General features: G+C 36.7%; 1 protein-coding gene across 4 annotated transcripts in view; it reads right to left on the reverse strand.

The window, feature by feature from the left end:
- Positions 1-1,442: 1,442 nt before the first annotated feature.
- PTPRC (protein tyrosine phosphatase receptor type C) overlaps positions 1,443-13,011 on the reverse strand; it is a 92,278-nt gene continuing 80,709 nt past the window's right edge. For all 4 annotated transcript variants that reach the window (XM_051804287.1, XM_051804276.1, XM_051804298.1 and 1 more), the window contains 15 exons: positions 12,393-12,483; positions 12,221-12,297; positions 11,959-11,995; positions 11,430-11,527; positions 10,368-10,493; positions 8,797-8,954; positions 8,190-8,325; positions 7,444-7,593; positions 6,911-7,001; positions 6,462-6,595; positions 5,462-5,596; positions 5,017-5,139; positions 4,271-4,449; positions 3,469-3,604; positions 1,443-2,734 (listed from right to left, as the gene is read on the reverse strand). In XM_051804287.1, coding sequence (XP_051660247.1) covers positions 2,462-2,734; positions 3,469-3,604; positions 4,271-4,449; positions 5,017-5,139; positions 5,462-5,596; positions 6,462-6,595; positions 6,911-7,001; positions 7,444-7,593; positions 8,190-8,325; positions 8,797-8,954; positions 10,368-10,493; positions 11,430-11,527; positions 11,959-11,995; positions 12,221-12,297; positions 12,393-12,483 — 1,944 coding nt within the window. In that variant the 3' untranslated portion in view covers positions 1,443-2,461. The remainder of the gene's footprint in view (positions 2,735-3,468; positions 3,605-4,270; positions 4,450-5,016; positions 5,140-5,461; positions 5,597-6,461; positions 6,596-6,910; positions 7,002-7,443; positions 7,594-8,189; positions 8,326-8,796; positions 8,955-10,367; positions 10,494-11,429; positions 11,528-11,958; positions 11,996-12,220; positions 12,298-12,392; positions 12,484-13,011) is intronic.

Consider the following 13,011-nt stretch of genomic DNA (forward strand, 5'->3'; position numbering starts at 1 on the left):
AATAGCGAAGGCAAAAAAATCATCCCTGACACATACAGAGAGTTCCTAGAAGCAATGAGAACTTCTAAGCTGTGTTAAGACAGGCTCCCTCAGTTGTCACACTGAGATTTAATGAGATTGAATTGCACAAAGTGTTCTTTAATTTGAAAATAATTAAAAGCCAAGAGCTCAGTTTATCTCCTTCTGACTGTAAAGAACTTTACTGCAAAAGTGGTTCACATTAGGCATATTTGAGCACAGTATAAAGCTCTGTTTCTCTGATTAGACTATAATGAAGATAAGCATGAAGCAAAATTTAAGATATTTCAGGACTTTTCTTTCAAAATACCTGCACAAATCAGGAGTTAACTTGGCATTCTTTTTTTTTTTTTTTTTAAATATGCCATCAAAAGAACATCAAAATCATTCTAGAAAGTAATTTAAGAAAACAAAATTCCCAAAATTTTTACAGTCAGGTGGTTCAGGAGCTTAAAAACCACAAGAACCAATTTCTAAGGAATTGAGGTGTATGAGTGCCTCAGATTTAACACAAAATGAAAATTTTGGTTTAATTTTTGGTTTGGGAAACATTTCAGTTATTCCTAAAAGTGTGACTAGTCTCTGTTTCCACACATTTACCATAGGAAGCAGCACTTGCCTCTTTATTTTTCTACCTCAGCTAGCTAGAGAGGTTTTACAGTGGCCAAATCTTAAAAGAAGGAAAATAAATTAATTGTTCTGTGTCATGCAATAAATGCCAGTGAGCCAATCTGCTTCCAAGGCTCTCTATCCATTTGATCTTCAAGTAATGCTAAATTTGCAATTTTGACATGTTCTTCTAAAACTAGCCAACAGATTTTGGGCCTACAATACTTTTCAGATTTTCTTCCCATTTAGTCCACAGATGACCCCCTCAGCTTTGTTGGTTTATCACCTAACACAACTCCAGCTGAAAAGACAGTTCAGCTGACAGCCAAGGGGAATCCCACTGCCTCTGTGTCTGCTTGCTGCCAGTTATTCAAGCAAGACTGCCAGGAAGCACTTGTCTGAGCTCATAATTGTGAATGAAATATTTGATCTAGAGTAACAACACAATTCAATTAGTGTTTTAACCAAGTGTGACTGTACATGTTGTTTAGGCAACTCTCTGAGTATTTTCAATTATGTTTTGTAATGAGAAATTAGGAACAAGCAGTGATAAACTAGGAGCACTGAATTTTTTGCATGACTGTTCCTTTAATGGCTTCAAGCAAAAGGAAAAATAAAGTTTCTTTCCTCTGTTCTGAGAGAGTCATGACACTTACCTGGGCATACACACAGTTTTATAAGAATTAAATGGTGTGTTTTCTTACTGAAATTTGTAAATTTTATCCCTGTATGGGACAGCACAAGATTTTGTGCATTTAGAAGCAAATGATCAGTTTGCAGATATCTAGAGAACAAAATAATTTCCATCTTGTCAAATGTTAACTTTTTTATTTGTTCTAAAAACAGTAGGCTAAAATTCAGCAAGAAATAGTAAAAATATCACAACTATAACATACAAAATCTCATTATGAAAAAAAAAATCCTGTACCAATTAAAATCTACAAAGTTTTGAGGAAAAGTATCAAAGCATTTTCCAATTCCGCAAAGAGTTTGGATGCATACACGAGAGTAGTCTCTTTAAATAAAAGTAAGCATAAGAAATAGATGTGCAAGCACGCAGTATTTTAAGCTCTAGGAGCAAACAGAATGTGCTTTCTATCAGAACTGTTGCAATGATTCAAATGCTGATCCCCAAGCTCTTATAGGAGTCTAACATTGGGATTTCAGATTAATAAAATGTGGAGCAACAAGGACACCTTGAGGACAGTTAGAAAAATGCAAAAATTTCTCTTCTGCATTGATATGGGAGGATTTAGATTCCTTGTAGGTCTAAATTCCTTGGAATTGCCACATGATGTAAACTATAAGCTTCTAAAAGTCTTTGGCAAAGTCCTACAAGTCCCACAAGTCCCACAGAGTATTATTAATGCAGAGCTTGGTCAGCACTCCTGAGATGCTTGAATATATGCTTACCAAGTAGGTTAACTTACTTGCTAAGAGTTTTGAGGACAGACGTGTTCTTGCAACACACTAATCTTGCTGTTCTGAGTTGCTTTTCTCCTTGTTACAGAAGTAAAAAAATTTCCTTCCCGCTGCTCAGCATAGTATTACACTGTACATATTTTTAAAAAGAAAAGTATAAAAATCGTAAAAAGGTTTCTGAGGAAGCATTAAATGAAAATCTACACACAAATTAAACTTCCACAGTTCTTTGTCCCTCTCTACAAGTTTCAAGTATTCCTTTAAATCTGTACCTTTAAAAAAATTATATAACTAAACATTTTCAAATTAAAAAAAAAAAGGTGGGAAGAGGAAGAAATCTTATACTTCTTATTTTGCTTAAGAATTTTTGCACTTGAAAAAGCATTTTTTCTTTTTTTTTTTAAGTATAACTCTAAGTTAGAACTGGAGTTGTGGGGCCATTTGTAGAGCTTTCTGTTCCCTTAGTGCTATCTGCAGCTTTAGAATCATCATGTATTTCAGGTGGCTCATTTTCCTCTGGTGTTGGTGGAGTAAGATCAATAGTGATCAAATCAGTTTCCTGATGTGTTTTTCCTACTTCACTGCAAAATTCAACTTTATCTTCCTGTCGACTGTTCTTCTTTATTTGTCCATTCTGTGCAGGGTAGGTACTGGCAATGGTGTCATACAGAAACTGGTAATGGTCCTTAAAGATAAAGCAAAGAAAGTTAGTGTGAATGGAATGCTCAGAGTCCAAGAATAAACCCATTCTTTCTCTGTTTTCTTGAATTTTAGAAATGTAGCATGTAGTTGGACATGCTAGACTGCATATGAAGCAGCCTACACAGTTTTTGGCATGCAGAGTGTTGCTCCTATGGTTTGTTCCGATTTCATGTGTATGTAACGTCTCTGAAACTACCTGCATTGGACATTCCAAGTTGTCACTCAGTAACCTCCTGGTTGATAAAGCACCAAAAAAATGTTTTTTAGAGTACCTAAGTTGTAAACAACACATATTGTAAGGAATTTAGGAAAGTCACCTAATAAGGTGCCCCATATTAGGTCTGGTTTTTTAGTAAATGCACAGTGTGTGCCACAGAGCCAGTTCCTCTGAAGTGGCTGAAAGAAAACAGTCAGTGCAATGGAGTGAGCCCCCTAACTGCAGAACTCCAGGGACACTGCATGTACATCCCTGAAGCAACTGCAGGAACAGCAATTTATGCAATTTACAATTTCATACTATGGAAACTTTCCCAAAGTTGTTACAGAATTGCAGCTCTGGACATCTCACAGACTCATTCATTCCCATCATTCCCCTGTGAATGCTCTGGTTAGAGTAAGTGTTCTGTATACAGCAATTATGCATGAGGTTGTGAGAACATTCGTGACCATGATAAGTAATCTCATAATTTTTTCTGTTAATTTGTAAGATTTACTTACAAAGGTGGGGACCATTCCCAGCCTGGTGCGACGAAGAGCTTTTACTACTTGGAAAACATCTATTACTTCTTCTGTTTCTGCACTTTCCAGGAGGGTCATTAAAGCACAAAATACACCAGTCTGCTGTGATCCATCACTAGAAGACAATGCAAAATGTACATGTAAATTTACAACATAAAATCAGCAAGTCTTCTGACTTAATATTAGATATATTTCAAAGCCTTCATAAAGAATTACTTTTCCAAGGCATTTTTTACTGGACTGAAATTGTCTCAATTAAGTGTAAGTGTGGGACTTGCACAAGACACAGTTTATCTAGAGGCTACTTGGATCTCAAATGCCACTTAAGGGGAAGACCGAAATTCAAATTTCAGATTTATAGTCTCAACTATTGTTAGCAGGATTATCTTTTGGTTTAGATGTTATGCAACTCTACTCCTGGAAATGGTCCTAAAAAAGCAGACATATATTGGAGCAAGAAATGAACCTAAGAACTCTACTGGATCTTCCTTAGTGTATGCTACAAGTGCACTCTGACATAACATTTCACCAGAAAATAGCAGTGCCAGCCAAGAGCAGCCAGCTCTTAACACCTATTCTGCACCCATGGGAAGTGCGCTTGCTTTTCACCACTATAATCCAAAAGGTCAAACTCGAGCAATTCAAGGAATCTTCTAGGGAGAGCTGAATCTCCAGACACATGGAAAGGCTTGGGGAAAAAGGTAGGCATCCTGGAATTATGGTTACTATGTCTATGCAGAACTTAGAGCTAGTTGAACACGTGTGCTGAATTTAGACCCACCGGCAGTGGACGACGAGTGGGACACTGCGGGTTCTCCTGTTGTCCTCAGTGACTTGTCTGGATGGAATTTTTTGTTTAACTTTCTCAATCATGCTGACTAAATCTTTGGGGGTTTCTGGAACATCAAAGCCACTCCACTTATGATACTGATACTGATACACCTTCTGTGTTTCTTTTGTCTGAAAAACAGCAGTGGAGATGTTGTCAATGTTCAGGTTAAAATAAAGATTCACATAGTACCACTATTGCTGCTGATTTACGAAAGAAGAATTATATTCCTGAGGAACTGCAGAATGATGTGAGTTCTACCTCATGAATATGAGGTAGGTAGACATCCAGGCAGGCTTTGCTCAAAATACAAAACACAGTCTTTAGACTCCACTACCACCATCTCAGCAACTCACTAAATAGGAAACTTGAGCTAATTTATCATTATTAACTTCTGGTCTGGAAGAGAAACTTGAGATTAGCTCAGCTGGTTAGAGCATGGTGCTAATAATGCCAAGGTTGTGGCTTTGATCCCTGTAAGGGCCATTCCTTTAAAAGTTGGACTTGATGATTCTTGTGGGTCCCTTCCAACTCAGAAGATTCTGTGATTCTGTGAAAAATATTTCCATTTCTTAGAGCAGGAGGTAACTGTAGTGGGAACTGCCCCTTCTCTTTCTTTAGGCTAAGTTTGTAAATTTGTTTTCAAATTGAAAAATTCCTTTAAAACTTCCTTTTGGAATTTGCAAAGAAACTCCTACCTTCAGATGTGTAACATCAAATGCCCGTATGGTATAGCTTGGGCAACGGTTGACATCTGTCATTTGAACTTCTATGCCATCATGTGTTTGTTTTTCTTCTCCCCAGTACTGTGCACAGAGTTCCTAAAATGGATAAAAGTACAAGTCAGTGATTACCATTCAGATCTGCTTTTATTTTGCCTTCCACATTCACTTACAGAATGTACTGACTTTAAAGCAGTGGGAGTTTCATTGTATTTTAAAATATTCAAAATATATTTAAAATATAGCATCACGGACTCTTACCTCATTAGAATGTAAACTAAGTAGGTAAATAATAGAAAAAATTATATTGGAAATACAAATTCCTCATCCTATGAAACATGCTTAACTGCAGCAAGGGAATGAGAGAGTGCAGTGCAGTGTTTTCTTTGCATATATGTCAGTGTGCAGACGATGCCCCCACCTGATCTCCTTCTTTCAGCTCTGTCAGCATAACAATGACTTTGACTTTTCTTTGGAACACCATTTGCCAGAAGTCAGAAATAGTTTCCTGCAGTGGTCCCTGTGTTGCAATCATGGCTTTTGAACCCCAGTAACCCTAAAAAAGAATTTTTTTCTCTTGAATTCATTTGAAATGTAATTGTCAAATAATAGAACTTATTGTCATTTAAGGAATACACAGTGAAATAAACTAATGAACCATTTTGTTTAGAGGGAAAATACACCTATCACAGTACACAGTGGTCTTACAGGAATTCTACTGTTCAACTGACATTAAACTCAATCCTCCTAACAAGAATATCACTTCCAGACTGACAACAAGATATATTGATGCTGCAGTGGGTGAGACCTCACCCTGCCATTTTCTGCAAAGCATATTTTTAAGGGCTAAAACATTCAATTCTACACAGCCATTTAATTTTGCCACTAAGATATTGTATTTATACCACACAAAGTTGGTGCACCAGTCAGTTCACTCTGAGCAACCTAAAAATAAAGATACATTTACCCTGAATAGGGATCCTAACTGTGCAGAATTTCAAAGTATTCAGACAAATGGAACTAAGCTAGTAATTCTATTAAAATCCATTACTTCAATAGTGACTGATATCTGCTCTCCTTCTTTGGATGTATAATGATACCAAAAAACTGATGGCTATAATTTTAACTAATAGCATTTTTGGTATATGTGAATAACTATACTCATATTTCACTAGCAGGGAAAATATTAATATGGTTCAACTTGTTGGCAGATGCCCACTAATAGAAATACATGTTATCATGAGGCCAGTCTGAAGACTAGTGGTTTTGAACATAGATGGATTTGCCAATCAGATCTTTCTCCCTTATTCAAGTAATTCCTATTCTATTTTGAAACCAACAAGAGAGTAGGAGCTCAAGCTAGAATATAGTTTTAGCTGAAAGCTTGTGAAATACTTATAGTGGATCCTCTAAATACATACAGTTATGAAGGAAGCATTGATGTATTTGCTTGATTCCTCACAGTCGCTGTCCTCATCTGAGGAATCATCTGAATCATGTTCACCCTCCTTATTGCATTCGTCTTCGTGCCTGATCGGCACTCGGTTAAAGTCATCTGCATGAGACAAAGTGTCACCCTCACAGCACACAGCCCCTCAGGTATGGCATTAGTGGGGCGGGGAAGGCGGGGGGGGGGGGGAAAGGAAAAGGCCAGTCCTTTCACAACAGACTGCAGAACAAAGGCTGCCTTGTTTGAAATAAACACTCCAAATAATTCACAGGTCAAAAACTCGTCTCTCCTTTTTTAAAACACTATGAGAAGTTTCTAATTTTACAGTTTGAGGAAACTAATCAAATACCACAGTGTAAGGTAATTTGTTCTTATAGAAGAAAACAGTTAAAATAAGGAAAGGTTCATGGATATACTTACATGGAATTATGTTGGCATTCCTATTTTTGCTTCTATTTTCCTCACGATTCCCAGTGTTCTGTGTCCGCCACCCCTTATAGGAAGGTAATCGCTAAAAAAAGAGTATGTTTGGTATTATGCTTGAATAAAATAGTTCCTGAGATCATTGCCTCCCCTTGACACTCACACCCTGCCTTCACCTCACAGTGCCTCACTCCTTACTTTGACTCTTTAAACTTTGGTCACATCTCAACCACAGTTTAAAAATACCTGCTACACCGTGTACTATAGCACAGGGCATCATGCACACAGACACAAGTAATCATTCTGTGATCTCCAACTTTGTTAAAAATATCAACACCAAAAGTAGAAATAAAATATTCTTAATGTACAGCTTTTTTTCATGGAGGTAAAGAAACTCTTTCTGTGCTAGAGAAATAAAATAGCACTGAAGTGATCTATTACATACAGTATCTCGATCTCATGACTATTGTGCAAGGTGCCTTCTGACATAAGTGGGAAGTAAGGGCAACTCGAGTGTAATGCTTATTTACCTGAAATTCTGCCTCCAGCAGAGAAGGATCACTCGGATGGTCTTTCCTTTTCAGATTGTTAAGGTAGGAATGCAGCTCTGAGAGACTGACCTCTGTTTCTCCATACTGATTGTATTCCACGAGTGCTTGATGAATAAGGATGTACTGCGACTGGTGTTTCCCATTTGCAGAGTTTAAACATGAAGTTATTAAAGAGTAAAAAAAAAATCAGATCACTTTTTAAAACCACTCTAAGGAACTATTACTCCCATGGTATCATTAGTGTTAATAATATTAAGCACTAACATTAAATAGGCATTAAATTCAAGTATTAAATACAGGTATTAAAACTGCAAAATACTTAAATAAGTAAAAAACATACTTTGCATCAGACCACAACTTCTGGTGTACTCTCAACTCAACTGAAAATTGCACTTAGGCAGACAGTTTTTAGAATTTGAAAATTAAGTCTGATCCTGCAATCCCAATTTTGTGTTTGTGAATTCCATGCCAAAAGAGGGATTATCAAATCTAAGTTGGTTTAGGTGCTCTTTTCTAGACTCTAAACTTTAAAAGTTGAAGTTTCCAAAACTGAAAAGTTATCTTGGAATCTTTTCTCTCTATTAATATTTTCCGTAGCTACATTTTCTACGAACAGCTTCAACTGAACTGTAGCAGCACCCAAGACTGAGCAGCGCACTTCTGAGAAATACTGATGAAGCCCTAGCAATGGAGAGTTCTAAGTGACAGGAATTTTAGTGACATACCTCTACTTGAACCATGAGGCATCGCTGCCGACGCAGCTTCACAACGTAGCCGTAAACATCCACTCTGCCTTCTGCATCCAGCCCCTCCAGCATGGCATCGATTCCTATATATGTCCCAGTGCGCCCAACACCAGCACTGCAAAGCACAAAGGGATCTGTTTATTGAGAGGGAACGGCACCCCCGGTCCCACTCTGAGGGCAGCAGTCCTTGAGAGAGGGAAAGTGAAAAAGTGTAACAACAGAATTCAACCCAACTGAACAACAGTTCTTGCTGTAAATTAACTGGCAACACAAACAGCGATGAGTTTGTATTTCTAGTATCTTTTAATGAAAACAAGGCAAATATTGCCAAATGTGATGCTTATAGCCAGAGCAGCCCAACACTGGCTGTTTTCCAAAAGTCTGTGTATCCTCACGTTTTACCAACCTGAATATCTTTAATATCCTTCAGAAACCAGGCCTCCTTGTGACTCTCTGGCTGCCTCATTTTCAAGTATTCAAACCACAAAATTTGGGATCAGACACTTTTGCCACCTCCCTTTTTTAAATAGCTTCATTTCATTTTTATCTAACATAAAAATTTTTTTAAAGAATAATATGTATTTACCTGCAGTGAACTACTATTGGGCCACTAAAAAAGTTGCTGAGAGCATTAACTCTGCGTCGGAGTTTGAGAAGGAGATGTGGATCCTCAGGGACTCCATGGTCTGGCCAGCTTGTGAACTGAATATGAGTGACATCTCTTCCAGCTGTCCTTTCTCTTCCCTAGAAAAAGTGAAGTGTGGGGGTTTAACATCTCTCTCTATATACATATGTGTGTACATAAATCCAAGTCACTAGAGTAAAGCTTAAAGCGTGTGAAGTCTTGAGTCCTGCTTTGATATGTCACTGCTAGACTAAAAGAGGACATAGATTTTGATAAACATGATTATAAAACAAAATGAGAAAAACATCTCAGTGACATTTTTTTACTGGCTAAGATTTAGTATGGCTATATGAGCATTTCCCCGGTAATGAACCTCCAAATTCTTATTCAAAGTTGAATTACCCAGTTGTGGCAGAGTTATTCATACAATTATTTGCCATTGTTTCAGTAATTATACATCACTATTCTACCAGAACTGCAGAAGTCTCCACTTTCTTGCCAGGTACCACTCTTAAATTCCACAGCAAATATTCATTTTCTCTATATAAATATGATGTCAGTGGAACAAAGGGCAGACAGCTCTAAAAATATCAGCCCTCAACCTGCTGCAGTCTCTCATTTCTAACGTCAGATTGCTCAAGTGATGGAGCAATGTCCTTGTTAATAGTTAATTCTTAACATCCTGATATTCTCACTGACTTCACACTATGTTACAACTTTCTTTCAATCAGACCGCTTCCTGAGTAAATTTCAAAGCAACATGAGACAGCAGAATAGGAATTTCCAGCTGTAATCATGGATAAAGATGGGTGGACTCTGTTCCCTTTGCTGAAGATCTGTCAGCAGATTTACTCTTTGAATCTTAATGCTTTTAGCTATGACTTATGCTCCATTTATCCTCATTGAAACAGTTTTCAAAGGGCCTAAGATTGAGCATTTGGCCTCAGATGGTAAATTTTGTTCTCAATTACACATAGAGCAACTAACATGATTTCAGCTGTATAAAAGGTAGAAATTAACCAGCCTTAATGATTCTACACAGAGATAAATGGTAATTTTAAAATACTTATGCTCATAAATGCACTTGGGAATTTGTGATTGTCCCCCTGTGCAATTATCATGAGGGTAGATAATGGTGATCTGTGAGTCAAATTGATTTTAGTTGCAGAGGGTTATGCTGAGATACACACAAACCAGCAAAATTTCTGTGTTACAGAACAAACTAACGTCTAAGGAAACCACAGTGTGCATATTAATTTTTTTACTACTTCGCATATTAGTAGTTTCATCTTAAATGTAGATTGTAGAAAATTAAGGAAAATACATTTTGAAGTTGGGAAATACATATCTAACTCATATTTCTTGCAAGGAAGGACACTAAGTTTTCTAAGAAGTTTTCTTGGAAGCTATATGTTGCTTGGGAAAATACAGCAGAGTGTCTTCCATAGATATCTGACTCTTGTCTCTTAAAAGTACAAACTCCAAACCGACACTCCAGTTCCAGTCAGTCTCACACTTTTGAATCAACTTACATTTGTGATGTGTAGTTTCTGAATGACATAGTCTGGACATGTTTTACTTTCATTGATCTTCACAATGATGTCCCCAAATGTTGCAGATCCATTCTCCATTGATGGCCAGTACTGGGCACACTTGTTCTATGAAGATATGAAGTTACGTGAGCAGCATGACAGCAAAGCGGCAGAGAGCTGAGAGCTAGAAAAAAGTCTGATTTAAAATAGATGGCAGCTCAGTATAGTTTTTCCAACTTCTCACAGGTCTTGTCCTCTCCTGAAAAGGCTGGCACTGCTTAGGTAAATAATTCCAAATATCCAGCAATTTAGGTCTCTGACCTGAAGTTTATGGTCATTTTGAATTTAATTTCAGATGTAAAGTAGGGAAAAATACATCCTGTACACTAGTTGAAAAAGTGAACAGCAACTGCTGCTGGTGCCTGAAGGCTGTAGAAACATTTTTGCAGCTATTTCCACGGCTTCTTTTTCAGTCTTCAGTCAGGGATGTTGCTCTTGCCTGCCTATAACATCAACTTGGGTGTGCTGTAAATCTGCATGCTGCCAACATCTTTAAAAGCAGTTAAAACAGCAGATCCCCTTCTTCCTGCTGTACCTGGAATAAGGAACAAAAGCAAGCCAGAAGCACCCAACCTTCCAGTTAAATAAGGGGCAAAGACAACAGGTGAAAAATATTCTATTTAGGATTTACGGAGGACATTGCCAGGATGTCAGAATAGACAGAAGAAAAATACTAACCACACCTTTTATGACAGTTCTGTGAGGAGCTAGAGTTCTACCCTGAGCCCTTTTCTGGATTAATTAATTGTAATTTGGAGGCTCACCCTCTGCTACTTACAGATGTGACTAAAGTGATATTTTCTGATAAGACAGGTAATTCATAAGGCAACACTGTTTTGTCATGCTTTCCAATACAGGTTCTGCCACAACAGAACAGCAAAGAATGAAAACAAAGTACTAAGAAGAAAATGTAATTCAGCACAGCACAGCAACCCACTCTGTTTTCAGACAAAAGAAGGACAGAAAGATAGACAGAAGGATAGAAGGATGAATGTTTCTCACCCTCTTTCCTTCCTCACAGCGAGTCACCATGACAATAATTGTTGCCTTCTGTTCCCAGATCATTCTCCAGAAATCATCTGTGGTTTCATCCTTGGGGCCTAGCAGGAGATATTTTACGGGACTTTTTCAGAGTGCAGCCCCATGAAAACACACTTGCCTTCTTGACATGCTTAGCCATGCATTCTGAAAAGCTAAGCAATCACACAAATAAGAGCCACACACTTGATTTCATTATGGCTGCTGCCATGTGGCTACAACACTTTAAACGTCTCATATGTATCTTTAGTGCATAGCTACGAAATTTGAAAACTTTTGGTGTTAAATTATACAATATGAGAAATCTGCCTGTGAAGTAAAATTTATTAATCTTCACAAAATTCCCTAAGCAAAAACTCATTGACAACTATTTCATATCAAATTTCAAAATTTCAGATTTTCATTTTTTCCTTTAAATTTACAAATAGGCTTTTAGTACTCTAAAAGAAATGGGTGAATAAAGAAAGCATATTCTTTTAAGGTTAAAAATTACCTTGTGCAGCAATGTATTTTCTTGGTTCTTTGAAGCCCTAAAAAAGTACATTGTTATCAACCTTTAGAAAGCAAGCATGAACAGTCAGAGATTTTCAACTTTAAAAAACAAATTCAATATACAACAGTTCAATAATACTGAATATATTACAAAGTTGGAAACAAGTCAAATGGAAATCCTTAAAGGTGTTGATGCATTAAATGTACAGACTATAGGATTTCTTCAATAGCGTCTAAAATTTTTTTCAGTAAAAGTCACTCACATCAATATAACTTGCATTGATATAGTCCGATCCTGGATCTCCTGGGATCTCTGAGAGCTCAACACGGTTATGGTCATCTGTTTAAATAATTAAAAAAAATAAATTATATTATCTCAAGGCAGTGAGGAATCAAATATTTATAAAATGCACAAAAATTATAGCAAATACTCACATGGAAGAATATCAATGTAACGGTTTTTGTTCTGATTATGGCTCTTTTTGGCCTCCTTTATAGAAAATTTACTGAAAACTCTAGGAATACTCTGTAAAATACAATTTTTCTTTTATTAAATAAGTGTATATTTTAAATAGCTTCTACTTACAGTCAAATGCATATGGAAATAAGTTGGTATTACTGAATCTGGAAGATAACATTCTACTTTATACAATATTACTTCATATATTTCTTATATCTGAAGTAGAAAAAATTTCTTTCCCTCAATATAGATAATATATATCTCCACAATTATATATTATTTATATCCCCATGGCTATGCAGTAAGAGTATAAAACATATGCATTAAAAGGTACTTTAAAATGAGAAGTATTTAGACTGCTTATTTTATATTTTTGCTGAAAAACACTTTCAGGAAAAAAAAAGTACTGTCATCTTACAATGAGGAGAGATTGGTAGCAAAATTAACTGAGGCCTATTTGACCTTAGATGAGAGTTTGCTCAATTTTCTAGATTATTTATTTATTTCTAACTAGTACTTCAAACACGCTCCCAAATGGAATTTTTCCAACCACCTGGCTAAAAATCTGTGGTATGTTTTGAGCCAAGGACAAAC

The sequence above is a fragment of the Manacus candei genome, unplaced genomic scaffold, assembly GCF_025592945.1.
Source record: "Manacus candei isolate 608988 ecotype Guabito, Panama unplaced genomic scaffold, ASM2559294v1 h1tg000005l, whole genome shotgun sequence".
Classification (NCBI taxonomy): Eukaryota; Metazoa; Chordata; class Aves; order Passeriformes; family Pipridae; genus Manacus; species Manacus candei.